General features: G+C 51.0%; 1 protein-coding gene across 6 annotated transcripts in view; it reads left to right on the forward strand.

Annotated features, from left to right (window-relative positions):
* MTMR14 (myotubularin related protein 14) overlaps nucleotides 1–25,908 on the forward strand; it is a 46,262-nt gene extending 20,354 nt beyond the window's left edge. For 2 of the 6 annotated variants that reach the window (XM_058564190.1, XM_058564238.1), the window contains 12 exons: nucleotides 2,512–2,582; nucleotides 3,200–3,274; nucleotides 8,198–8,264; nucleotides 9,550–9,635; nucleotides 9,910–9,986; nucleotides 10,243–10,279; nucleotides 12,588–12,658; nucleotides 13,448–13,506; nucleotides 13,680–13,818; nucleotides 14,562–14,741; nucleotides 21,960–22,115; nucleotides 25,311–25,908. In XM_058564190.1, the coding sequence (XP_058420173.1) occupies nucleotides 2,512–2,582; nucleotides 3,200–3,274; nucleotides 8,198–8,264; nucleotides 9,550–9,635; nucleotides 9,910–9,986; nucleotides 10,243–10,279; nucleotides 12,588–12,658; nucleotides 13,448–13,506; nucleotides 13,680–13,818; nucleotides 14,562–14,741; nucleotides 21,960–22,115; nucleotides 25,311–25,494 (1,202 nt within the window). In that variant the 3' untranslated portion in view covers nucleotides 25,495–25,908. The remainder of the gene's footprint in view (nucleotides 1–2,511; nucleotides 2,583–3,199; nucleotides 3,275–8,197; nucleotides 8,265–9,549; nucleotides 9,636–9,909; nucleotides 9,987–10,242; nucleotides 10,280–12,587; nucleotides 12,659–13,447; nucleotides 13,507–13,679; nucleotides 13,819–14,561; nucleotides 14,742–21,959; nucleotides 22,116–25,310) is intronic. The other 4 variants (XM_058564208.1, XM_058564218.1, XM_058564201.1 and 1 more) reach the window with 4 other exon arrangements.
* Nucleotides 25,909–26,028: the final 120 nt, after the last annotated feature.

The raw sequence follows: 26,028 nt of genomic DNA on the forward strand, positions 1-26,028 counted from the left end.
AATGTTAACACCCTTTGACTCAGTCATTCAAAAATCCGTAATTCAGCTAACTTGGGGCTGAAGATGTTTATCATGATGTCTATTTATACGAGCAAAACATAGGAAATGTTTTCATTAATGAGAATAATGATTATGTAAATGATAGTATAGCCATAGATAGTAGAATGAAGTATTAAATAGTATAGGAAAATGCTTAAACTTTTTGACATGAAAAAATGCTGAAGAGGCTAAGCAGGATACAGAATTACACAATACAATCTCAACTGCGTAAGGGAAAAAGTGCTTACCCAAAAGAGTGAGAAGGGAATATGCCAAAATGCTAAGATGGTACAATCTATCTGTGAATTTTTTTCCCTGTTCTTCTCAAAATGTTTATGCACTATATCTGATGGTTGTGTGTGTGTTGAGGGGAGGGGAAGAGGGATCAATAAAAATCAAAAAGCCAGGGGTAGGGGAGATGCCATTGCACACCCAGATAAGGGAACAGGAGAGGTACTTTTTACTTGCTATACTTATGTTCTTGAATTTCTTTACACGCCTATATTACTTCATAACAAGGAAAAGAAACAGAATTACCATTATCCAAAGCAAGTCGCGATATGCACTTTGCTGCTGTTTCGTGGGTCTCAGTTGAGCCCTCTAATGACTTTGAAGCCCAGACAGGAGCTATGTTGGTATCAGTTCCAGCTACGTCAGACTAACTTGGGCTTAGACTGGCCCTTGAAATGAGAAGTGTTCTGGGAGCACTTCCTTCAGGGCACCAAAATAGAGGGGACCGAAAACTCCACAGCACAAGTCTAATTTGTTTCCTCCTCGAGTGAGTGGCTGTTCTCACCCTGCTTTTGGTCCCATCCCTCTTGCCTCTCAGTGGGTTCAGAAGCCTGTTCAGGTAATCGACGTCAGGCATTGCCCTGGGTGTCAAGTCTATTTTAATTCTATCCATTTCTCACAAAAATTGCTTCTGCATCATAGGCTGGCCTGAGCTGAGCTTAGAGCCTGTGGTGGTGATTTGAGCAGCTAGCATTTGGGAAAATAGAGTGCTTCATAGGAGCTCTGAGAGATAATTGGTGTCTCTTCTAAACCTGGGCTCATAAGCTTAGGGCCTCTGAGTGATATTTATATTCTTTCTCCCAATGAGGCATCCAAGAATAGTCTGAAGTGTTATAGCTAAGGATTGTTTCCTAACCTCTCAGTCAGTGAGGCCTGGGGGATTAGAGTGCAGGAGTGTATGTGGGATGAGAGCCAAGTCTACAAAACATGTGGGCTGGGTCTCCAGACCTTCCTCTCCAAATGAACCTTTCCTGTCTTCCCTAGGGTGGCCTTGGACAGGAACTTGGCCCAAGAGTCGCTAGAGATTTCCACCTCATTTTTTTTGGCCTGTGGCCACTTCCGCAAAATTTAGATAACTGTTTTGTTGCCTTTGGGGACCTCACCAAACTTGGACCTGTGACCAAAGCCATGTGCCCTCCAAAGTTTGTGTTGGCCCCAGTTGAGGAACTGAGAGTAACTGCAAGAAGCTACTCTCGAAGTGCCTTTTCCCACTCTTGTGGCTTGAAGCCGCAGCAGCCCCGGGGTGCTCACTGTGCTGTGGTGTGAGAGCCAAGCTCATTCTCTCTGAGCCGAGCAGCTGACTGTAAGCGGTGGGGCTGGCACTGTGGGCTCTTGTTGCAGCAGCAGTGTGATGATAATAATAGTGTACTGTCATTCGAATGCTGCTTGTACCGGTGCTGTGCTGGGTGTTTTATGTGTATTATTTCATTTCATCCTTAACCACTTTACAGGTGAGAAATTCAAGGCTTAGAGAAGTTAAACAACTTGTTCACAGTCACAGAGTTAAGTGAAAGCTGGGATTTGAAGCTGAGAATGTTGCCGAAGCTCTTTTCTCTCCACTGTTCCTCTCTCTATTCCTGACGGCTTACCCTCGTGGAGTTTCTTATAATTTTTCTAGCAAATGATACAGAAAAGTACCTCTTGGCCAGGTTTTTTGGAGACAGGCGTGTGTCTTGAGCACCTGTCGCATTTCAGGCCCTGTCCGCGGGCCTTTCTGGTATGTTACGATGCTCAGTCCTCACTGAAAGCCTGCAAGGCTGGTACTAGAGAGGAGGGAGAGTGATCTTCTGTAAGTAGGTAAGTTGCTGAGAAAGTGCTGCCAGGGCTCAAATTGTAAGCCAAGCTTTTGTTTTCTGGCTATTGGCGTTTCAGGGACATGTGGGACGAAAGGACCTGAAATGTGGAAGTGACCAGTAACCAGTGAGCACACATGGAGAGATACAAAGAGGTGTGCAGGCACACAGTGCCCCATTGGGAAGGCGTGTAACTAGAAACCAGAGGAGTGCCGGAGGCACGTTCCCTGGCTCTTGCCTGCCCATTCTCTTCCCCACCTGTGTCAGCCATGGCCTCATCTGGGGCCCACAGTGTGGAGAAGTGTGTGAGCTCAGTCCTTCGGCACTCAGGCGTCTTAGGAGACTGGGCGAGGGAAGGTGATGTCATAACTCTGCCCTTCTTTTCCAGGCTGTGAATTTTTCAAGGAATATAAGGATCGGGATTACATGGCTGAAGGGCTCATTTTTAACTGGAAGCAGGTATGAATGATAACATTCATCAGCTTGGGTCTTATGTTTCTTTGTAAAGCGAGACCATGGAGGACAGCTAGCAGTCTCTTGGGGGAAAACAACTACCTTTTTCCTTTCTCTTCTCTTCACTGAATGAGTCTTATTATTTCCTCTCCCTCTTCTCCTTGTTTATACATGTTTAAATTCTCTTCATATATACTTTCCTCTCCCCCTTTAATTTCTCCCTCTCTTTAAAGGAGTTTTCAGGAACAAGATAGGAAAAGTCCTTCTTCTTTGCTCTGCCGTCTGTGTAAAGAGTGAGACCAGCATTCTTTTCCTTCCCGAGTCAGTGGGAACAGGCCATAGGAGCCTGTCGGAGGCCGAATACAGGTTGACCGTTTGTGTCTCAGCAGCAAACACTCAAATGGCCTACTGAAAAGCTCCACTCAGCAGCAGTATCTGGTCCCTTTGATTTTTAAGCTGTCACTCCCAGAGCAGCATGGGCATCTGGCCGGGAGAAGGCAAGCACTGTGGAGGGATGTCCTGCCTGCCTGTGGAAGCCACAGCTTCAGGGCCATGACCTGCCTTGTCACTATGGGTTCTCTTGGTGGCCAGCCCACATCTCACAGGTGTCCTTCTGTCCCCAGGACTACGTTGATGCCCCACTGAGCATCCCCGACTTTCTGACTTGCTCTCTGAACATTGACTGGAGCCAGTATCAGGTAAGGGGCCTGACTTGAGCAGGGCAGGATAAGGGAGGGGGCCATGGGGACCCTTGGTTCCTGCCCCACAAGTCCCTCATGCAGACGCCGGAATGCCTGCTCATGCCCTCTGACTTCTCACAGCCTAGGAAAGGAGGAACTGCTTATCTGTTTAACTCTTTCTTTCCTGATTTGCTCTTGGCCCAGAAAATCAAAGCTTTCTGAAAGTGACTCACTCAAAGATTTGCATCCACCAGGGGCTTCTGTTTCCAGGGGACCTCATGGAGTCTGCTTTTCCAGCTCTGGGCTTTAGTGACTTTCATTTTTCCTTTTAAATGTGTGTTCTGTTAGAGGAAGTGCAGAGCTGCCTGACCTCGTTTGATTATAGAAACTTTAAAATTATTTCCATTGTGCTTCTCTCCTCTGTCACTGTCTGCCATAGAAGCGGCCCCAGTCTTACTGGATGGATCCATCTCTCTGCCATGTTTAGCCCACTGTACAAGCCCAAAGGCCATCAGCAGTCTCCTTGCTACTTGCTTCAGCCAGGACAAGGAGTCTTGTTCTTCCTGCTGCCTTCCCCATGTCTGTTCCCTCTGCCTGGCTGCCATCTCCTAGCCTCCTCTTGTCTGACTGACACACTGCCTTCAGAATTTGGCTCAGGTGCCTGCTCCCGGAAAACTTCCCTGATGTGCCTCCTCTCCCCTGTCCCCAGAGGGTCAGATGCCTGCATCTACATTCCCATTAACCCCTGGGCGTATCTATCATGGAATTTTCCACTGAGCTGTAGGCACTGATTTAGAGATCTGCTTCCCCATCTTCAGTAGACTGAGCTCCAGGAGGATGGGGAACCATGGCTTGTGCATCCCTAGCACAGAAACGGGCACAGAGCCGCAAAGGCTGAGCCAGTGAATACCTAGGAAACATACTGTTTCCCTCCTCTTTTCCTCTACCCCCAGGTCCGGATGATTCCCATCCAGCTTTGAGGTGTCTCTCTCTCTCTCAAAGAGGCCCAGCCCATCTGTTAGGCAGCTGTGTGTTCCCATATCACCTTGAACTTTGTTGTTCTGGTAGCAAGTGGTCTGTAAAGGCAGAGGCTGTACTTATCTTATTTTGTCTTGTACATCCAGCTCCTAATCACAAGTAGATGCTCTGTAACTATTTGAGTGAATGAGTTAGAGTGGTGTCAGGTCTTCTGTATGCAGGTATTTCTACAAGAGCGGGAGCATTAGGAAGGAGATCAGACCAGTTGTTGTGCCCCGGCAGCCTGGAGAAGGAACGCGTTGGGGGGCCCTGTCCCTTGGTCTCAAGTCCCAGGCTGTACCTAGACAGATTGAGTGGCCAAAGGAATCTTCAGGCTTCCTTCTTAATTTGTTGTATGCAGAGGTCTCAAGTAGGCCCCACTCCAAGCCACCCTTATTCTCCCTTCTGGCACCGTTCTTTCTCCTCATGCAGCTACAAACTGGATCTGATGAACTATTTACTCACCAAGGCATGACAGTATGAGTTCGATGTGTTAACACTGCCAAGGATGTTTGTCTCTAGAAAGGAGTCCTGTGCATGTGAAGAGGAGTTCTGCTCAGTAGATAGAGGCCCTGGATCTAGGCCCCAGCTTGCTTGGCCCTTTTTGCAAGGCTTTGTGGCCTTGAGCAAGTGACCTTAATTCCCTCTGAAACTGGAGTTGGCAACAAGTTGTGGCGAGGTTTCAGATATGGTCAGAGTTGTGGCAAGGTTCAAATATGATCACAGGGTGAAAGTGTCCTCTTAATTGAAGTGCCAGACGGATTTTAATGATGATAATTAAGAAGTAGGCTACTAGTTTGCTAACTCACGGGAGTGAACACTAATAAAACACCAGGAACAAAAGTAGGAGGGCAGGGCTTCTTCCCCTGATGCCCACCTCCCCAGTGTTGCTCAGCCAGCTGGTCTCACTGGGCCTCCTACCATCCTCTTCCCCAGTCAGGTGTGAGCTCTGCCCTTTCAGCCCCTTCAGCATGGGGGTCCAGGATTCCCTGTTACTCTTCCTCATCTCCATCTATCATCCACTCCATTAGCCCACTGCCAGGTCGCCCAGACCTGGGGCTCTGGGCCAAGTCTCTCTTGGTGATCGTCACCTTTCACAAGTGTCTCCTCATGCAGCCACCTCAAACTCAGGCTGTCCAGAATGGAATTGGCCACAACCCACAGCACCCCCAGGCCCTCCACCATTTACCCAGATGCTCAAACTCGAAACTTGGGTCCTTTTCTGCCCCTACATCCATTGCCAGGTCCCATCAGTTCTCTAAATCTCTGCCCTTGGTGAAACTCTCCTGTCCTTCTTGCCTCCATCTCTTATGCCACTCACCTAGCCCAGGCCACCTCAGTGCATTTCATGTCTGAAGGTGGGGCCACATTGAGGGGCAACTGGAAAAGTGAATGTAAAGTACTTGAATAGGGCCTGGCAGATAGCAATACTCGAATGATGGAGCAAGGGTGTCATTGTCATCCCCTTCCTTAAAACCCATCACTGACTTTCCCGTTTTCCTCAGAATACAGTCCAAGGACCCTTACGTGGCCCACCCAGCTCCACGTGGTCCAGCCTTTTCTTGTGACTGGCTGGCTGTCGTCCTCTCCCTCCTTTCCTCCAGTCACACTAGCCTCCTTTCAGCCCCTTAGGGAGGAGTGTTTTCCAGGTTTGCACATGTTGTTCTCTCTACAGAAACACTTGTCTCCTTTCCCTCCCCTCTTATTTGCATGTCACCACCTCCAAGAAGCCTTCCCTAATGGTCCCCATGGATTAGGCTAGGTTTGCTTCACCCATTACATGGTCCTACAGTATCCTAGAGGTCTCCTTTTAGTCAGCACACCTGCAGCAATTCATTTTGCCTCCCCTCTCCTGTGGGCCTGGGAGGGCTGGGGTCACCGTGTTCACCACTGTGTCCCAGGGCCAGGCCCTCAGTGATGTTCACAAGTGCAGGAACACTTCCGATAGTACACGTGTGGGGTTGCTGCCCTCCACGTAACCAGATTGAATTCCATAGAGGTCTGCTCATTCGTTCTGTGCCCTAAGGCCCCTTCCAGTGACTGCTTCTCCTCAAGCCGGCCCCTAACCATGAACAGGCAGGGAAGGAACATTCTGCGGGTGCCTCCTACTCCCTAAGCACTAAGCTTTGTAAATGCAGAGATGTCAACATGGCCTCCGCCGTCACTGGCCTCAGTCTAGGAAAAGAGGCAACGACTTAACCGTCACCTGTGTAGTATAAGTTTTGACCAGTGGCCACAGAAGAAGATTCCATAGAAAAGATAATGGGGCTGAGCCTTTGAAGGATGAGTAGGAGTTTGCCAGCCAAGGGGAAGAGTACTCCTGGCATAGAAACATAAGCAGAGGCATGTGTTCAGCTCTGCATCCAGAGACTTTTTCATGGAGCACATAGGATGAGAGAGTCAGAGATGAGCCTAGATTTTAGCACATTTCCCAGGTCCTCCTCACATTCTGCAGTGCCCTCAAACTTTTGTTTCTTACTCTGGTATTATAGGAAAAGTCCCTGCAGTGTAGCATGTGACTAGGAATGTGAACTCTGCAGTCTGGCAGGGCTGGGTTCATGCTACAGCCCAGCTTAGCTGTGTGACCTTGGGCCTCTACCAACCCAGTGCTCTCCAGCCTGTGGTTCCTAGCCTAGCTCTGGGTGCAGTGTGAATCTGCTGCCTCTCCCTGGCCGATGGTGTCCCCTTCGGATAGGCACCATGGTTGTTGGGGCTTCACAGGCTCTAGCCCTTGGTCGGTTCCAGCCCCCTCCTGGCTGCTGCAGTCTTCTCCCAGCCTGCGTGACCTCACTGCGCTTTGTGCTGCATAGCTCCTGCCTCCCGCTCCTGCTTTTCCTCACCCTGCAAGAAACACAGCTCGGAGGAAATCTGTTGGCAATGGTGTGTCTGACATCTTGAGCCAGATGAGTGGAGAGAGCCCTGTGCTACTATGGGTAATAACTTGATTAGCACAGCGCTGCAGTGGCTGTCTCTGGAGCCGCTGAAAGTGGGTCAGAACTCTCCAGGGGCCGTGGGAGGGTCAGGTAAATGAGCCTGTTTTAAATTCCTGGGAAAACCATTCCAATTACAGGTGCCGTGTTCACCCTCCCCCTGGGAATTGCTTTGGCATTCACTGTCTTCTGCACAGCCCCAAAACAGTGATATGCAGTTATGTGGAGAGGCTGCCCCAGCTAGGGGGAAGGGGACCAGAGAACTGGGTCAGGCCCCTCCGTGGAATTCCACATTCCAAGTGGACTGTTTCTTAGAGCGTCTGGTCTAGGCTTCTTGCTTAGGCTAGAACAGAAGTTCCAATCTCTTTAAGGCTTTTGCTTATTTTTTATCTCCCATCTCATGGGCCTCCTATTTTAAAAGGTTTTGTCTGCCAAACAGACTGCATTTATTATTCATCAAAAGACAGAGTATGTAGTGAATAGCAGTAAAAAGCAGAGGAAATATAGTTGATGGGAAGGTTAATATTTTCCTTGGTTTCCTTGGATGTGAGAGCAGATGAAGGAATGGCTTTTTCCATTTGATGACAGTGGCCCCGGGCTCAAAGCTCCTTGTTTGCTTCTATTCACACGCTGGACAGCCGTGCCAGGAGCCCCAGGCTAGAGGAGGCCCACGTACGGCTGCCTCTGGTGGGTGTAGGGCTGTGGGTCGCCCAGGCCTCTGCCTCACTTTCCCTTCCTCACCCTCACATGGGGTTAGAGTGCCCTGAGTGAGGGGGTCACAGGATGAGGGTACAGGGAAGGGTGGAAGGAGCATCCAGAGTAGGGGGTGAAGTCTCAGATTGTCTGGGATCTGATACCTGTGCCCACTGATCAAGAGCCTTGGGTACTTGTTACCCCAGAATAACTCTTAGCATTATATTTTTTAAATACTTTAAATTCCCACTCTGAGTTAAATATCTATTCCTTGACCCCTTTCATCCTTCTTCTCCAACAGAGTTGGGACCTGGTGCAACAAACACAAAACTACCTGAAACTGCTGCTTTCCATAATTAATAGCGATGGTGAGTCTGCCTCTGCCTGAGCCCTGAAGCCATTGGATCTTGTGGGTGTTCCCAGATCATAACACCACGAATGGGTGTTGGGGCCACACACCTACCTTTGCTTTATGGGAGAAGGATTTGGCCACACACCTTTATCCACTGGCAGCTTCATTCCATGTCCTCAAAACACTACAAAACAAAACTGTGAACTCATTACCATCTGAACCACACACAGGGTGCTTCTGCACTGGCTCAGCTGGCCTTTGAGCTTTGAGCATCAGCATTGTGTTTGGGGCTAGAATGGTCTCTTCTAATTCAGAAAGATGAGAGAAAAATTAGTCCTGGCTTCTTCTTAAGCACACACAAAAGCCCATAGAGGGCCTGTTCTCTGGATGGTACTCCAGCCAGTTCGGTTGTTTCAGTTGGATGGGCCTGTCACGCTTGATGTCTCTAGGGCGGGCTGACTAACTCATTGATATCAATCAGGACTTCTGTGGGGTTGTACTTGCTTGAACAAGTGGAAATGTATTAGCTTATATAACCAAGAAGGCCCAAGAACAGAGCTTGGTGCCTAACAAGTATCACAAAGAATCTCTCCTCATTTCTCATTCCCGCTGTCTAGTTGGCTTAATTGCCAGCAACCATTCCAGACTTATTTCCTGCCATCTTCACTTCCACAGAAGAAAGAGACTGCCTCTGTCCCTGAGTTCATGCTCATTGGCCCAATTTGGGTTAAGTGCCCATCCTTGAACCAGTCCCTGTGGCTCAATTTTCAAAAAAGTCACATGCCTGCCCCTGGAGCTAGAAAGTGGTTCTCTACCTAGGGCAGTACCACCCCTCAAGGAGGCTTCTGGAGTGTTGAGTGTTGTAGGAACTGGGGGAGGGCTACTAGCATTTGGTGGGTATTAGCCAAGGATCCTAAATGTCCTGCAATTCCTGGGACAACCCTGCAAGGTGAAGGATTATTTTCCCCAAAAAAATACCTGTGGTACCCCACTGAGAAATGCTGGGCAAAGACATGCAGGTTAGCCCCCCAAAATGGCCTGGGCAGAGTGGATTGTCCAAGTGGTACTGCATCCCCAGAGGTACACCAAGACCTGTAACCAGAAGAAAGAAGAGATGGCTGCAGACAAAGGCAGGTGCCCACCACCCACCCCTTCTGGGAGTAGGCTGGAGGCCCACTGGGAAGAGGGAGACTAGGGGTGGCCTGGCTCTCTCATACCAAGCCAGGGTGGTAGCATGTCCCCTGTTCATCAGCCCATGTTTGCTTCTCTTTTGGGCTTCCTGTTCCATGGTTCCTGAGTAGATGACAGTGGGCTGCTGGTGCACTGTATCTCAGGCTGGGATCGGACCCCCCTCTTCATCTCTCTCCTGCGCCTTTCCTTGTGGGCTGTGAGTATGGATGGGCTGAGCCATGGGGTCAAGGAGCATTCAGAGGCCCCTACCATGATCTACCCTTTGGGAGCATCAGGACTGTCTCCAGAAAGTAGAGAAAATTTGGAGGGAGGGACCCCAAGTGTTCAGAGCCGTGTGTTGTGTTCCTGGGACTGTGGGCAGCCTTGTTGTCACTGGGTCTGTGGTTGTGGTTCAGCTCCTCGGATGGGGAGGAGGTTTTGTCATGGGGGGCATCTTTCTGATCTTGGCACATCTCCCTGGTCTCCTCCAGGATGGGCTCATCCACATGTCCCTGAAGCCTGCTGAGATTCTCTACCTAACCGTGGCCTACGACTGGTTCCTTTTTGGGTAAGCCTTTAGGGAATGTCACGTTGTGTGGTGGGGGCTGTGTCTTGGGAACTGCATTTCTGTGTGTACGTGGGTGTGATGGCTCCTGTGACAGGCCAGAGGTGAGGACAATCCCACCCCCTTGGGAAAGACTGAGGGTGCTGGTCAGGCCCCACCTGAGGCTGTGCTGCCAAAACCATGGTCTGTTCCTGTGACTTCGGTCCCCCTTTGCCCTCTTGGCACTGCTCACTTTGACCTCTTTACCTTCTTATTTCAGGCACATGTTGGTAGATCGGCTCAGCAAAGGAGAGGAGGTGGGTATTGCTCGCAGTCTGCAAGCGCATGCCAGGGCTCCACAAGCTCAGGCTCTTTTACTCACAAGAGGGACAGGATGACAGTCTGTTTGGTGTCCACACTTCAGGGACAGTTCCTTGCCTGGTGGGATCAGGTAGCATGGTGGGAAAAGTACCAGCACAATAGCCCCCATCTAAGCCTCGGTTCCTCTCCTGCATGGTGGAGATAACACTTGCCCATATGGCTGCCTGTGACCTTCATGTCAGTCCTCTCGCCCTTCCTTTTGCTGCCATCCTTCTTAGGGATGACCCTGCTTTCCGCGCTCAGCTCTGGAACCAATTTACAAGTCCTTTTCCATGCCCCTCATCCTTACAGCTGAAACCCAGAAGCTCTTTCTGTCTTCTGCTCTCATCACACCCACTCAGCAACTTGTAAGCCCCAGGGCCGTCCGTGCAAGCAGGGTCCTGCTCCACTCCTCACCACCAGCCCAGCGCCTGACCAGGCTCCAGGGTCCCCTTCCTATCTTGCTGTCCCTTCTTCCTCCTCCCCTCAACCCTCTCCACTCCCATCCTTTTTGCTGCTTTTCGCAGTCTTTGCCTCTTTGGCATGCCTGTTTTCTGGCCTGTTATCCCTGCACACACCCGAAGTCAGACCTGAGTTTGAACCCTAGTTGTCCTGCTTATTACCTGGGTGGCCTTGGGTAATGTGATTAACCTTGAATCTCCTGGTGTCAGTCGTGCTGCCTCATGAAGAGAATGAGTCCAGATGCCCAGCGTGGGAACTGTCACATGGCGTTAGTTCTTTTTCTTCTGTCCCCTTGCCCCCACTTATTTTCCTGAAGCATCTTTCTCACCCTCCTGAGGCTGCCCTCTTCACGGGCATCTTATCTTACGCTTCCTTCTTTTGTTCCTCCCTCTCAGCTGCTCCTCTCCCCTTCCAAATCTCTTCTTCATAGCACTTATCGCATCTGCCAGGGTTGCAGAGCTCATAAGCCTGTTCCTCAGAGGCCTCCCTGAACTCTGTCTGAGGCGCTGACTTTGGCGTTGAAATCAGCACGTAAAGCCCCTTTGCGGCCTCTCGTTTTGAGACTCGCTGGGGCTCTAGGACATTCTTCCCTCCACGCCATCTCCCTCACCCCCAAAGCAGGCCCGATTCTGCCTTCAAGAGACTCTGGGCAGAGGTTGAGGCAGAGCCCACTGGGGTCTGGATTCAAAGTCTGGCCATCTCAGGATAAACAAGAGGGTCTTTTCAGCTGTTGGTCTTCAGTGTAGGCTTTTCTCTTACCCCCACCAGACACTCAATACACTGATGCTTTAAAAAATAAAAACAAAAAGACGAGGCCTATTAAACAGCACTCTGTACCCCGCTCCTGACTTTGAGGTTTATGGAGCACATTAGCATATTAAAGACTAAAACGTGTGTGGTAAAGGCACCTATTTAATTTTATGTAACAACATTTTCATACTGACCTGACCTGGGCACCCTCCTGTTTTTCTTTATTTGAGGAAATCTTATGGGGCTCTGGGATACATGTGGGTATTTCTCCCAGTGAGGGGTTGATGGACCACACCTTTCAGAATCACTGGGGAGTTGGTTTAAAAACTATAGAGACTGTGCCTTGTGTGTACTTCATGGAGGCCCATTGGACTAGGGCGCTGGCTGGAAGGGAGAAGAGAGAATTTCCTCACAGGGGTGGGGATGCGGCTAGAGGTCAGGAGCCTCCTCCTGCCTGTGCCCATCTCAGACTCAGACCTGCCCTCACAGCATCTAAGCAGTGCAGTCCTGGGCCAGAGAGTTGCTGCCTCTCAGCCCCAGTTCTTCTGAACCACTATTTCTCGGCATCCCTACTGCAAAATCTGATTCCTTTCGCTTCCATTGTGTTCCTGCTATGTCCGTGAATCTCCTTGCCTCCAAATCATCTCTCCTAGCTGTCCTTCCCTGTTAGCCTCTCTCCCTAAGGTTCTTAGGAGAGGCCGAGGGGAGAAGCTGCTGTCCTCATCATTCTTTTAAGTAGCTTGAGAACATGAGTGTTGAATTTGAAGATGGTTTGCAAAATTGCTAGCTTACCCTCTCGCATTCCCAGGAAGAAAACACAGTCCCTTTCTTTGTTGCCCCAGCCCAAGTGTGTCTGCCAAGCCTGCTAAGCCCTCTCTGCCACCCATACCATTTATAGACCAGAATACCCAGTAGCCCCAAAGCAGGGCTGCTGTCCAGTAAGGGGTTGACCAGGGTGGCTAGTTGCCCTCTCCTGGGAGTTCTGGCACCTAGACTTTTCTCCCTGGAGAAAGCTGTCTTCTCATATGTGCTGCTTTTTGGTCTCTACTTCAGATTTTCTTCTTCTGCTTCAATTTTTTGAAGCATATCATCTCTGAGGAGTTCTCTGCTCTGAAGACACAGAGGTAAGGAGAGGGCTGCTGTCTCATTCTGGGACCAAGGCCCTCTGGAAAGAGCCACTCTAGGGCAGCCAGGGTCTTGCTTGCCATCTTATCCCTGCCCTGCTCCCTGCACAGTTGGCAGGCTGGCCTCCTGTGTCCCTGCCTTCCCTCTAAGGCCAGTGTAGAGGGTCCCTGTTGAGTGCCAGTGGGTGAAGAGGCTCTTCTGCACGTGAGGCAGGACTGGGGTCAGCCTGCAGTCATACTAACAGAAAGGCTTTGGGGACAGATGAGTGGTCTCTGGTGAGTAGGAGAGCAGGGTACATTGCTGCAGGGAAAAGCCATCCCAAGGACAGGAGGACTCCCAACTCCCCACGCCCCCCTGAGGCAGCCAATTCTCCTGCCTACAGCAGTTGCTGCCCTCCCTGGGCTACTGCAGAGGTATGTCTGCACCACTGTACAGCCTACCACCATGGAGCAGAGTCTGCTTCCAGCCTGGGAAACATAGAAGTGTGCCTGGCAATTGCCTTAGAACCTCTGTGAGAGTTGGTGACTTTTCTGAGTTCCCTTGCCTTCTAAATCCAGGCTCCTAGTGTGTTGAGCCAGACTTGAACTCTTAAGGGGCCAAGCTGACAGGGAGGAGGCAGGCTTTGCTGACTTCCCAGGAGTGGGCCTGGCATTTTGCAATGCTCTAGGTAGGACCTGTCTCCATGAGTTGACAGTGAGTTGGAGCTTCTTTCCTGGGCTGGCAGCATGGGAGGGACAAAGGAGATCCCAGCCCAATCTAGAATTCACTGTTCTGCGTTCTCTTTACAGAGGGAAGAGTTTGCCAGCCCGAGATGCAGGGTTCACCCTGGAAGATATCTGCATGCTGAGTGAGTCTCGGGCCCCTGCATATTTCCCTGCCTCTGCACATCTTTCTGAGTATAGACCACACAGCAGTTGTTTGTTCTAGAAGCTTCTCTTTCTAACTATATGGTGTGGAAGAGGTGGGGGACTAGTGGTGAGAGAAGGTAACATGCTGATCAATGGCACTGGCTTCTTTCAGGACGAAAGGACCGTGGCAGCACCACCAGCCTTGGCAGCGACTTCTCTCTGGTCATGGAGAGCTCCCCAGGAGCCACCGGGAGCTTCACCTATGAGGCCGTGGACCTGGTTCCAGCAGGAACACAGACTCAGGCAGCTTGGTGAGGGGCCAGGCTGGAACTAAGCTTGCTCACAGCTGTGGCCCAGGGCCACCAGCTCCAGGGAGACCCAGGAACAAAAGGGGCCCCCGACAGTAGGGCTGAGAGCATAGCTCCGTGCCCTGCTGTCTCTACTGGGCCTTGGAGGCCAGCCATCTGGTTGGTGAGGGGCACTGCCCGTGGTGGGCCTAAAGGGGCCACCTATGGGATGGGGCTCCCTGTGGGATGAAGGAAGAAGCTACAGGGCTGGACAGACAGGGCGGGGTGAGGAGAGGCTGGTGTTAAAGGGAACTCCCTGGGAGAGCTCCCTTGTATCATTTGCCTGGGTGGTGGGGGGCCAGTTTAAAAAAAAGAAGAAAACAAGTGGTGAATACAAAATGATGATTGAGAATTAGGAACTTATTTGAGGGTCAACTCCTTTGAGAATCTGATGAAATCTGAGAACCTGATGATTTTCTCCCTAGACAAATGGCTCAAGACTTTGTATAACATTTCGAGAGAGGAGCAGTTACTGAACTGTTAGTTAAGAATCCTTTTTCCAGCATGTGCTCTGAGGCAAGTAGGCCAGTGTTATCTGGATGCCACAGTCTCTCCGTGAAGACCTGGCTCTTGCTGCCCATGGCCAACCCTCCCATGTGGCATTTTCCCAGTGGAAGTAAAGACTGAGCCCTGAGATTCGGTAAAAGTGGGCATAGGGCTTGCCTGAGATGGCCCCTTGGCCAACAGCCCTCCTCTTTCCACTGCAGGAGGAAGAGCCACTCATCCTCTCCACAGAGTATGTTCTGGAATCGGTCACAGCTCTTGGAGGACCGCCTGCCTTCCCACCAGGGGCTGGTGGAAGCCAGGTCTTCCAGTTCCTCGTCCTCGAACCATTCTGACAACTTTTTCAGGATGGGTAGCAGTCCCCTGGAGGTCCCCAAACCCAGGTGAGGAGCTCCAAAGCCCCTAATGGTGGAGGTGGCTAGCCCCTGCCTCTTGATAAAGCTGGAGAGTTGGATTCCAGCACCTGAGCTGGTGCCTCAGGTGGTGTCTTAGGACAGAGTTCCTTGGCCTGCGGCCTGGTGGGCAGTATACCCAGGAGGCCAGAGGGAATCAACAAGCTTGCAGGCCCATCCACTATATGGAGGATGGGTTAATGTTTGGGTACAGAGCAAGAGCTGGTTTGTAGAGTGGTTTGAGCCTCTTCCCAGAGTCCTGGCAGATGGGGGATCCAGAAAGTATGGTGGTTGTTGAAGTGATGGGCAGGGAGTCAGGGCTGCCTCTACCTGTTGCCTTTAGCAGGTCTCAGCCCTCTATGGACCTCACATTCTGATTAAAGAGATAGATCTCTATCCTCTGAGTCCCTTCTGGACCTCACATTCCACATGTGAATTGGCGGGGCAGTGAGGAGAACAGACATTAGGGAGCTAGGCTAGATGTGTGTGGTGAGTTGCAAACCTCAGGAGACTGTACAGCTGGAAAGGGAGCAGCTCCGCCACAATGGACAGGTGTGGCTGGAATGTGCTGCAGGAATGATGTTTCCTAGATGAGATTAAAGCTGAGCACTGGGGTAGGGGTTTAGGATTGAGGGATGTCTGGCATTTGGGGAAAGTATTTCCTAGCTGACTCCATACCACTTTTTCCATGTCATACCCCCAGGGAAAGAATCTGTGAATTGCTTTGTTTTCTAAAGCCTTGAGAATGTCTGTCTCTTTTGGAGAGAACAAAGCAGTGTAGGACTTAAGAGGTCCTTAATAAATTCCAGGGAGAAAGGGGCTGTTAGCAAAAGGAGCATGGACATTGGAGTCCACCCCAGATTCAAGCACCGCTCTGTTGTGTGCTGCTTCAGAAGTTTCAGGTCTTTTCTTGTAACCGGCCTATTACCAAGAAGGAAACTGAGCCCCAGAGTCACAAGCATATTACAATGAAAGACCCAGAACTTCTGGAACCCTCCTCCCATCACCATCCTCTGGTTTTTCTCTCTGGGGAAAAGCAGGCAATGGAGAAAGACGAGGAAGAGCACCCTCCCACGTGGGCAGAGCAGATCAGCTGTAGGCAAGTAGGAGCTCCGGACTGCACTGTCCAGGGGGTCCTGTGCGCTCACCTCTGAAGATGAGCCCTTCAACTCGGAGCGCTGACATGTCTGCCACTGCCATGGCCGAGTCTATTAAACAAAGACCACAACCCTTCTGACCCCACAGGAGGTTTGGTGGAGGTGGCTGAGCAGAGGTGGTGCCGGGCAGACAAGCCCATGTGCCTGTGCTCACTCATATCCTCTGCGTGTGCCCACGGCCGTGCCACCCTTGTCTGCATGCCTGCTTTCCTCAGGGTTACAGCGACACAGCATGACCCTCACTATTCTAGGCTGGAGCTCTTGCTCATTGTCCCTGCCTCCTTTTCTGCCTGTGCAGCAGTGCTGGACAACTGGGAGGGAAACAGAAGATTCTTCTTGTCCTCTGGGTCCTACCTGATCTTAACTGCCCAGCTGCTGGGGGCCTCCCTGCTGAGCCCTCCATCACCTCTGCCCACACCCCAGTTTTTTATCATTCCGTTCTTCCTGCGGAAAGATCCTACTTTCCAATCTTGTGATAGTTTCCCTCAGTCTTACTGGTGGTTCTCTACCTGCATTGGGTGGCTTGGACTCTTACGCTGGTCCAGGATGGCCACCAATACCCCTCCCTCCGGAGGCTAGGGAGGGTTGGGGGTGTCCTGGCCTCGCAGCCCTGTGTGCCATGCGCTGGTTACGGCTGGGATAGGTGGACCAAAGTGGGGCACAAGGCCTTGGAGAGGCGTGGGGTGGGCCACTGTGAGGTGTTTGATGGCTCTGCGGTCCATTCTGGGAATGCCTGCTCGCAGCCAGGCTGGGCTGGCCAGACAACAAAGTTCTGGATTGGATGCCTGTTTGCCAGAGGTTTTGAAAGACTATTCAGATTCAGAGCATTGTAATTATATATTTCCATTAATATTAAAATTAATTTAGTCTCTTTTATCTTAAAGTGCCTGAGGGATCCTGTCATTAGCTTCCCTGCCTCTCTTAGGTAACAATAGCCAGTCAGCTTTTAATGCAGTAGAGAGAACTGTATGGAAAGAAACCCTTTAGTAAAGCTATCTGTGACAGCCAAAATTCCCCTCATAATGTGAATTCTCTGGGTTTCATATGCTCCAAATTCACAAATTCCACAAGCAGCTCTCTTAAAGCAGGACTTCCCTGTGAAAGAAATCAGTGAAGTTTTGTTCAAAGTTAAGAATTAGGTGTCTATTGGGAAGAAAGTTCTGTAGGGTGCTGATTCATATCCAGCCCCAACCCCATGCCTCTCACTGGGAAGACCGGGGGCCTTTTTGCATCATTACTGCTGCTGCAGCAGCTTCTGATTGAGCTGCATTTCTGGACATTGTTAAATCTCTCATCAGCTACAGGGCTGGGGGCTAGGAAGACCAGTGCTCCGAGCTCACGTGCTTCGGAGCCCTGGGTAGTAAGCTGCCCACCTCCATGTGCTCCTAGTCTCTACTCGAGAGTCAGACAGCTTTAGGGGTAGGGGTGCTAGCGCAGTACTGTCCATGCCTGAGCAGGGATGGTGCCAACAGTGAGCCCAGCTTGAAGCCAAGCTGCCTGAAGAGCAGATGAACTTGGCTGAGGGACACGCAGCATCCTGCTTGAATAGCTAAGTAGCAACATGGGAACCAATCTCTGCTGCCCAGTTAACTGCTCTTCTGCCACCTATTAACTGCTTATTATAAGCAGTGAGCTCTGTCCCAGGGTGTGTTTAATGAAGCTAAGAAACTAGCTGGCTTCTGCAGCACATAGGGTTCCTACCCCATGTTTGGTGTGTTCTTGCATGGGGCCCCTGCTCCAGACCAGGGATGAGTGGTGAGAAGCCTAAAGGCACTGCCAGCTTGAGACCCAGAAGGGAAAACTTGGAGCCTCAAAAGACTTCTCCTTGTGCTGCTGCAGGAATGCATAGGTCCCTGGTTGAGTCACGCACGCACGCATGCACGCACGCGTGCACACACACGTTTTAAGGCCAGGCTGGGGGAAAGTGATTGTTTTTTCCAAATGTGGTAAATCCTGTCTTAGCCTTCTCTGAAGTCAGTTGCTCTGTGAGTTAAGACCCTTGTTGAACTGAAGGATTCTTCCCTAAGGCCCCATTCCTGGAGGTGTTCACTTGGGCAGAGGCTGTGGGACGATCATCTGGAGACTTGGGGGTTGGCGGGGGGTAAGTGTAGGTTAGGTGACATTCAGGCCCCCCTCAAAGTCTAGGATTCTAGGTCTTGGCTCAAACATTCATTTCCTACATGACTTCAGGCATGTCACTTGATGGCTTTGGGTTTTTGTTTTCTCATCTGTATAATCAGAGGCTTAGATGGGCAACTCTTAGGTCCTTCCTAGCTGTGTACCTTCAAGCCTTCTGTGTCAGCCATCGGTTCAGGTGCTTTCAGCTGCAAGTAACAGAAAACCCATCTCAAATGGGTTTTTTTTTTTTTTTGTGAGGAAGATCAGCCCTGAGCTAACATCCATGCTAATCCTCCTTTTTTTCCCCAAAGCCCCAATAGATAGTTGCATGTCATAGTTGCACATCCTTCTAGTTGCTGTATGTGGGATGTGGCCTCAGCATGGCTGGAGAAGCAGTGCGTCGGTGCGTGCCCGGGATCTGAACCCGGGCCGCCAGTAGCGGAGCGCACTCACTTAACCACTAAGCCATGGGGCTGGCCCCTCAAATGGGGTTAAACAATAAAGGAAAACTATTAGTTCATGTGGAGAAGTCCAGTGGAAAATATGGCCTTCAGGCACAGGCTGATCAAGGCTCCGACTCCATTTCCCTGTAGTTTTCCTCTTGCCTCCTTCCACATGCTAGCTTTGTCTTCTGGCCAGCTTCCCTAATGGTGGCCAGCCACTCCATCTGCTTCCTTTCTCACATCCAGTGATCAGAAGCTCTGTGCTTTGTTCTACTTGGAAGTTATGTGCCCATCCCTGAACCAATCCCTGAGTCCTCTACCACCCCTTATCAGGAAGGAAGATCAGTATATTATGGGGCTAGCAGGGGCTTTGGTCAGACCTGGGTTTGTCTCAGCTTTGCCATTCCTAGTTGTGTGACTTGGAAAAATCACTTCCCTTCTGAGCTCAGTTTTTTCATCCCATCTTTAAAGCGGGAGTGGTGATCCTGGCCTCCATAAGTTTGGATTTAAATAGATAATGGAGCAAAGTACCTGGCACATAGTAAATACTCATCCTTTCCACAAATGCTCAGTAAACTGTAGCTGTGGCTAAGAACCTGTCCTTATCAGTCACATATCTGAGGGCTTATGGGCTGTGTCAGGGCACTGGGCAGCTAGGTAAAAGGCCAGGCCAGACCTGTTTCTTCTTGCCTCTGCTGTGTGGGTTGGGCCAGCTCTGCTTGTATGGGTATTCTTGTACCACCTTCCAAAAAGGACTAGCTAAAAGACACCTGCCTGGGTCAGCCCACAGCGAGTATCTGGCAGGAGGTGGGGAACAGTGGGAGTTGCACCTCTCTTGGTGCTGTGAAGAGGGGCCTAGGCCATATCCATCTAAGGGAGCACAATGTTGCCAAGAAGCCAACCTCCTCGGCAGAGACTGGAGCCCTCTGAGCCCCACAGATGTGGGCAGATGGCCTTGGAAGCATTGTCAGCTCCACAGTTCTCCAGTGTGAGGAGAGCTTGGCCCCATGTTCCCTCCAGGCCTGTAGGTAGGGGATTGGAGGAGGTGAAGGTCAGACCTCTCTTTTTGCTGCTCTGTTTGTGCTTGAGTAAGGGTTGGGGGCAGAAGAGTGTGGGGTCATATTAAAGCTGGTTGAGTTACCTATGTACTGAGGCTGACTTAAAGGTTTTCCTTCCTTCTTTTACTAGGGAGGTGCAGATGCTTCTTTCTGGTGACTGTTTCCTTACATCTTTGGGTGTCCTCTCTAACCAGCTAATCCAGACTGGCACTTATGAGCCACCTCTCTGCTTAGTGCAGCCCCTTGTTCTCAAACCCAGGAGCTGAATGGTTGCTTTGCAGCCTTTTCTTGGACAAAACCCTCAAGTAGGAAGATTCATTTAGAGCCTATGGCTTCTTGCCGAGATGGCTTTATGTCGCCTGGGATCATGCACCTTGTTGCTGTCTGTGCTGCCTACTCCATCCCACAGCTGTCCCCTGGCTAGTCTAAGCATGGTTCTTGCCTGGTGGTACTATCTGCTGGGCACTGGGGAGGTACAGGAAGGGGGCTAGCCTTGGGGACCAAGAGTCCTTGCTGGGAACCTCTCTGTAACCGCATTCCATCTGCCTGTCATTTTCTCATTGGCAGTGTGAGTCTCTGATAGCCCTGGGGGAGTGGGGTTGGGGCATAAGAAACCCTGTGTTGCCAGCCCCAGGAGTGCCTCATCCTACCCAGCCTCTTCTACTCAGCATCCTTCCTTTCCCTTCGCCTCAACACTCTGGTATTTAGCACTTGTTTTCCCACAAACTGCTAAAACTAGAAAAGAAACTCTACCCTAAATTTTGAACAATAGAAGAAATTTGTGGAGCCAGGCTGACCTCAGAGGGATTGCGCTGACTGAAGGCCCCAGCATGACCCTGTGGAAGCATAGGGCAGGCACCAGACTGTGGCATGTGGCTTGCTGTCTCCTGGGCAGCTGTCTCTTTGATTTTCAGACTGCCTGAACCGTACCAAGTTTCTCCATCTAGAAACAAGGAAGCGCTGCTTTGTCAGATACTAGGGACTTCCACAGGTAGCAGACCATGTCTTATTCTCATCCCTAATGCTGCTGTCACACACATTCCAGAATTTAGCAGGAATGATGAATGTGGCAAGTCTCTATGTTGCAGGGGGTTCCAATTCTTGGCGGCCTCTATGTAGAAAGCCATCTGCTTTCCCTGGTCTCAAGGTGGTTGTCTTGTAGGACAAATCTAATCAAACCTGGCTTTAAAAATCTCTTCTTGCATTCACTAGCTGTGGGACCTTGGGCAAGTATCTTCACCTGTCTGGGCTGCCATTTCCCTGTCTCTAAGATGGGGGTGGTTAAGGACCACCAGAGATTCAGTGCCTGGCAAGAGCTGCACTCAGGTGGCAGCTGCTTGAGGATAAGGCTGACCTGGTGAGCCATGGGGGCTGTCTCCTCAAACCAGGAGCCCTTGATGCCAGCCAACTGGGTGGGCCATGGTCAGTGAATGTTTTCCTCTGTTCCACACCCCTTAGACCACTATTCATGCTTCTGCCCTGTTTCTGGGTCTCTACGGGAGCACCTTCAGCTATTGAATTAAAGAATAAAGGATCAAGGATCAAAGATGATGCACCTCTGGGGATTGGGACCTGGGGTAGCTGATGGAAGGGCCTTGTTTGATGTCTCCCTATCTCCTCCCCCACTCCCACTGGCTGGGCTACTATGGAGAGGGTTTGGCTATGAGCTGGGGGGAGGTGGCAGCAGTAGATTCCCAATACAACTGTCCTCTCCCCACACCCCAACCTTCCATCTGAAAAAGGCCTGATGAAGCTGTCAAGTTGCCTGCCTGATTCATCCCTTCCCTCTGGGCATAGCCAATGAGTGCTGGGTTGATGCTTGTGAATACAAATTATGGCTCCTGGAAGGCACTGCAGAGGAAAAGGGGGCCTTAGGGCTCCCATCACCTCACTCTTCAGTCTAGGTCACCACCCACCACCGTCTCCAAGAGGCTTGTTCTCCTACCTTTCTGATAGGACCTCAGCAGACCCTGGGTTCTGCATTGCCCACCCTGCCGATCTGCATGCCAGGGAGTGTGAGGTGATCCTGCCTCCCTGGTTCCTGGGGCATCCAGCCTTGCTCCCCTCCTTTTGGTGCTGTTGAGATGGTGTGTCAGCTACCAGGTCGGGCATGCCCTGACTCCAGGCTTTGGTTGCTAGCTCACCTCTTGTCACTATGCTTTGCTCTTGTTCTTTTGCTACTGTAAGTCTTTGCACAAAGCATTGTCCTCACAGCTGAGTCTGCCCTATGGTCTGTACTCTTCTTTCTCAGTCACAACCTATCCAGCTGTTTTTGCACTTTGGGAGAAAATGGTTGACTTTACAGATGCTCCACCAACAGAACCTTGCGGCCATGACCCAGGGCCACCATAGCCCTGCATCCCTCCAGGGCCTCCCCTGTCAGGCATATGACTGACTGTGCATCATCTCCCCTCTCTCTCCTCTCTGCCCCAGATCAGTGGACCATCCCCTGCCCGGATCCTCTCTCTCCACAGACTTTGGCAGCTGGCAGATGGTTACAGGCTGTGGCAGTATTCAGGAACGGGCTGTCCTGCACACAGACTCCTCTCTCCCTTTCAGCTTCCCGGATGAGCTCCCTAACAGTTGTCTGTAAGTGTCTTGCTTGAGAAGGCAGGATGCTCCCCTGCCCATATCAAAAGCTGGTGAGCAATCAGGAGTGCTGGTTAGGAATGAGACAGCCACCAGCCCAGGGAGCTGGCTTTGGATTCCTGCCCCTCCCCACGTCTCAGCTAAGTATACCCCACTGCTCCTGGACCTCGAGGTATGAAGCAGGCCTATGGGCTGCTCAGGAAATGCATTGGAGAGTGTGTTCACTCTCCTCAGGCTCCAAAACCCATCCACGGCTGTCTCAGGGCACACTGGCTGGGAAACTGGCTGGGCTGTAACTATAGAAGATTCTATTTCTGTCCAACTGTTGCCTGACATGAGAATCCTTTGAAAGCAGAACAGTGGGGTAGTGAAGGTAGGTGTATGGTGGAGACCAGAGCCAGAATGGGTTAGCCAGAGGGCTGTGCTTCTCCCAAGCAGAACCAAGGGTTCCTTGCTGTCCCCTCCCCCCTTTTGTCTTCTGCTTTTGCCTCTGGTCAGGAAAGAAAATTGAGTGGGGATAATCAATCCCAAGCCTGTAAAATCCTCTCCCTTCAAGGCCCCAGTAGTGGGCTTCCAGCTCTTATAGTGCATCTGCTTGAGCAGCTGCCTGTGTGGCAGCCACCTGCCCCCTGCCTGTTCTGCTGCATAGATGTCAGGCAGGGGAGAGCCTCCGGTGCCCTGGGGAGCAGCGCCTGCTCCTCAGCTGTGGCTGCCTGAGGGCTGTCACCCTCCCCACCGTGGGTTGAATGAACTTTAGGAGCTGGGGATTCATCCCCACCACCAAAATCCAGCTCATACCCGCCAATGCTGACAGTTGGAGGCAAGTTGCCCTGGGGAGTTGAGAGGGATCCCTGCCGAGGACAGGCACAGGCTGGACCTTGGGATTCCAGGATGGTGCTTACAGGCCCTGCAGCTAGGAAGTAGCCCAAGGACTTCAGAGCCCACTAGTGCCTGGCACAGCGTCCTCTGTAGCTAGAAACAAGATCTCTATCTTAGATTTTTAAAGGATTAAAAGAAACAGTTTGCACCTTTCTGTAGGGACTTCCTACTTTAGCCAAACTGGCCTAAGAGCCATCTGTGGTGGAAGCAGACATCTCTGCCCCTGCTTGATAGCACACCTCACTTACCTGGCATTAGCCACTGAAACAGGCAACTCCAGCCCCAGATCCTACAATTTATACCTTGGGCAGTTCTCCAAACTTCTAGCCAACCCTCAGCTTCTGGGTGGTTCCCAGAGGAGGGCTAGGTTCTACATGATCTCATGGCCTCTAAGATTGCAGGGCGGCAGTGGGGTCAAGGTTGATTCTTAGTGAGGTCACACAGTATATGGGTTCAGTGCTTGGGCTTTGTTAGTGGAGAAATTTAGTCCAAATCCTAGCTGCTCTGCTCACCAGCTGTCTTGGGGTGTCAGCTTTGACTTCTGAGCCTGCTAGCTCATCTCTTGAGAGTGAGTGGCACTGTGGTAGCTCTAGTCCCTGCCTGTCCATTGCCTGCTGTATGTTGTCCTCAAGTGAATCACATATCCTCTCTGGGCTCCACTTTTGTCCCTAAATAGGTTATGATCTCTCCCCATTCTGCCTCCCAGAAATAGTAGGCAGTGAGAATGCACACATATGGACCTTTGGATGTTCCCTGTGAATACAAACAACTAATCTGAATTTCCCCTAGTTATATGCTCTAAGAAAAAGCTAAGAAGCACACATGGCCTCCAGCCTATGTGAAACTTAGAAAGTAAAGAAGATCTAGGGCCGTGTGTCTCCCCCAAATGCCAAGAGAGACTTTGGAGTTGTTGATGGTATCGCAGGAATCCAGCATCAGCTCCATTTTTTTAGTGCTGCTGTGAGAGCTGTTTGACTTTCCTTCACCCTAGAACCTGTTGCTTCTCTCGCTCTTGCTCTCGTTCTCACTCTCACACACACACACACACACACACACACACACACACACACACACATATCACTCCCAGCAATCTACTTTCCCTAGGTCTATTCTCCCCATACTGTCATTTATCCTCATACCTCCATCTGCTCCCCCAGGCCTTGGGGTGCAAGTCATTTGGGCTTGGGAACTGGGGACACTGCTGCTGCTTCTGACAAATTCCCAGGAGGGATTACCCAGGGATTGGTCTCTTGGGAAATTTTGGAGTAAGTTAGTGGTTAGGGCTAGTCTTGGTGGAGTGGTTAGGGCTAATCTTGGTGCTTAGGTGGATGGGAATGTGAAGGCTCATCTCATGTAGGTCTGTGACCCCTGGAGAAGGCCCTCCAGGGGACAGTTAGGGGAACACCATGTGAGTTTCTGACCATTCCTCTGATTCCACTTCCCTCCACCCGTACACTAAAGACCTTTTCCTCCAGAGGTTTGGTGTGGCTGGTATCTCAGGCCCCTTCTATTAAAGACCCTTCCAGGTGTCAAACAGTCTCATATGGAGTTCACACTTTGATAAGCCTGAGTTTTTGTGCACTGTTCCCCTTTTTGACTTATAGTTCCAGGCCATGGAGAGAAGAGGGGCTTCCTATCTTCTTCCATCTATGATCAGTCTTGTAAAGGTCGGGGAAGGAAAAGCAGATAGAATCAGAACAGGAATCCTGCTGGAAAAGCCAGCACCCTTGTAGTTGTTTACCTGGGGACCACAGTGACTGACGGTGTAGGTAGAGCCTTGGGAGTTTCCAGTGAGGACCCTGACCTCTCCAGGGCACTGCCAAGAGCTTCCTCCCAGGATGCTCCAGGTCTTGGCCTCAAGAAAGCTAAAGCTTTTGGCCTGATGTCTGATCTTGGGGTCTCTCCTTACTGTGAGGCGTAAGACTTATGCCTCAGCTTGTTCATACTGAAGAATGGAAGCCAAAAGCTGTTGGGGCAAACTCCCTCTTGCTCGGCTTTCCCCCTCCCCAATCATCATAGAGATGGTTGTTTTCCCAACAGAAAGTCAGTCCCGTGCCCCAGTAAAAGGTGCCACTTCTAGGTAGGAACAGTAGTCTGAGAGCTGAGAGGGATGGTTTAAGAGAGAAATAGGGCCAAATATTTGGGACCTGAACCACAAGTGTGGTTGTGGCCACAGGAGTATGGCCACAGGAGAGATGCTGGCTTTGTGCTGCTGAAGGCAGAAGGTTAGGCAGTGTGGCATGAGGGTGAAGATGTTGGATCCGGCCCCAGGGTAATGCATTCATTCTCTCTCCTTCCTTCTCTCCCTCCCCATAGGCTTGCAGCCCTGAGCGAGCGAGAGACTCGGCTACAGGAGGTGCGCTCAGCCTTCTTGGCCACGTACAGCAGCACAGTGGGGCTTCGGGCAGCAGCCCCCAGTCCCTCTGGTGCCATCGGGGGCCTGCTGGAGCAGTTTGTCCGTGGTGTTGGACTCCGGGGCACCAGTAGCAGCACCTCATGAAGCAGCCAGCCCACAACAGTTTCCTGCTCCTCTCTCACCTGAGCCCTGAATGGAATCAAAGCTATGCCTGGCCTAGGAGTGCTTCAAGTTCGGGAGAAATCTCGCTCTCCCTTCTCCATCATGCATATGGCAGCCCCAAAGCCAAGTAGGGCCAAGAACAGGGTTCTCCCACCTGCAGCTTCCTGACTGGTGACCTCCACCCATCTTGTTACTGCCTCCCACACACCCTAGTCTTTGCTGGGATTCCTGTCAACTCTCAGAACTGCGTGGGGTTTCCCTGGGGCCTTGTGGAGGCCGAGACTTCATGAAAGACCCCCACCTTCCCATTCTTGTTTCCTGGGGAGGAGGGGTCACCTGCACTGAGAATGAGGCAGTTTGACACAGATCACAAAATAAAATCAAAGTCTTTTTGAACAGCTGTTCTCTTGCATCCTCATTTGGTTGCTGTCTTTGTGGAGTTATTTGGAAGGTTCTCACTGTCCTTCCTTGTGCTGGAAGAAGGGGTTTTTATGGGGGGAGAGGCAGGTGAAAGAG

This window comes from Diceros bicornis, chromosome 2 (assembly GCF_020826845.1).
Source record: "Diceros bicornis minor isolate mBicDic1 chromosome 2, mDicBic1.mat.cur, whole genome shotgun sequence".
Taxonomy (NCBI): Eukaryota; Metazoa; Chordata; class Mammalia; order Perissodactyla; family Rhinocerotidae; genus Diceros; species Diceros bicornis.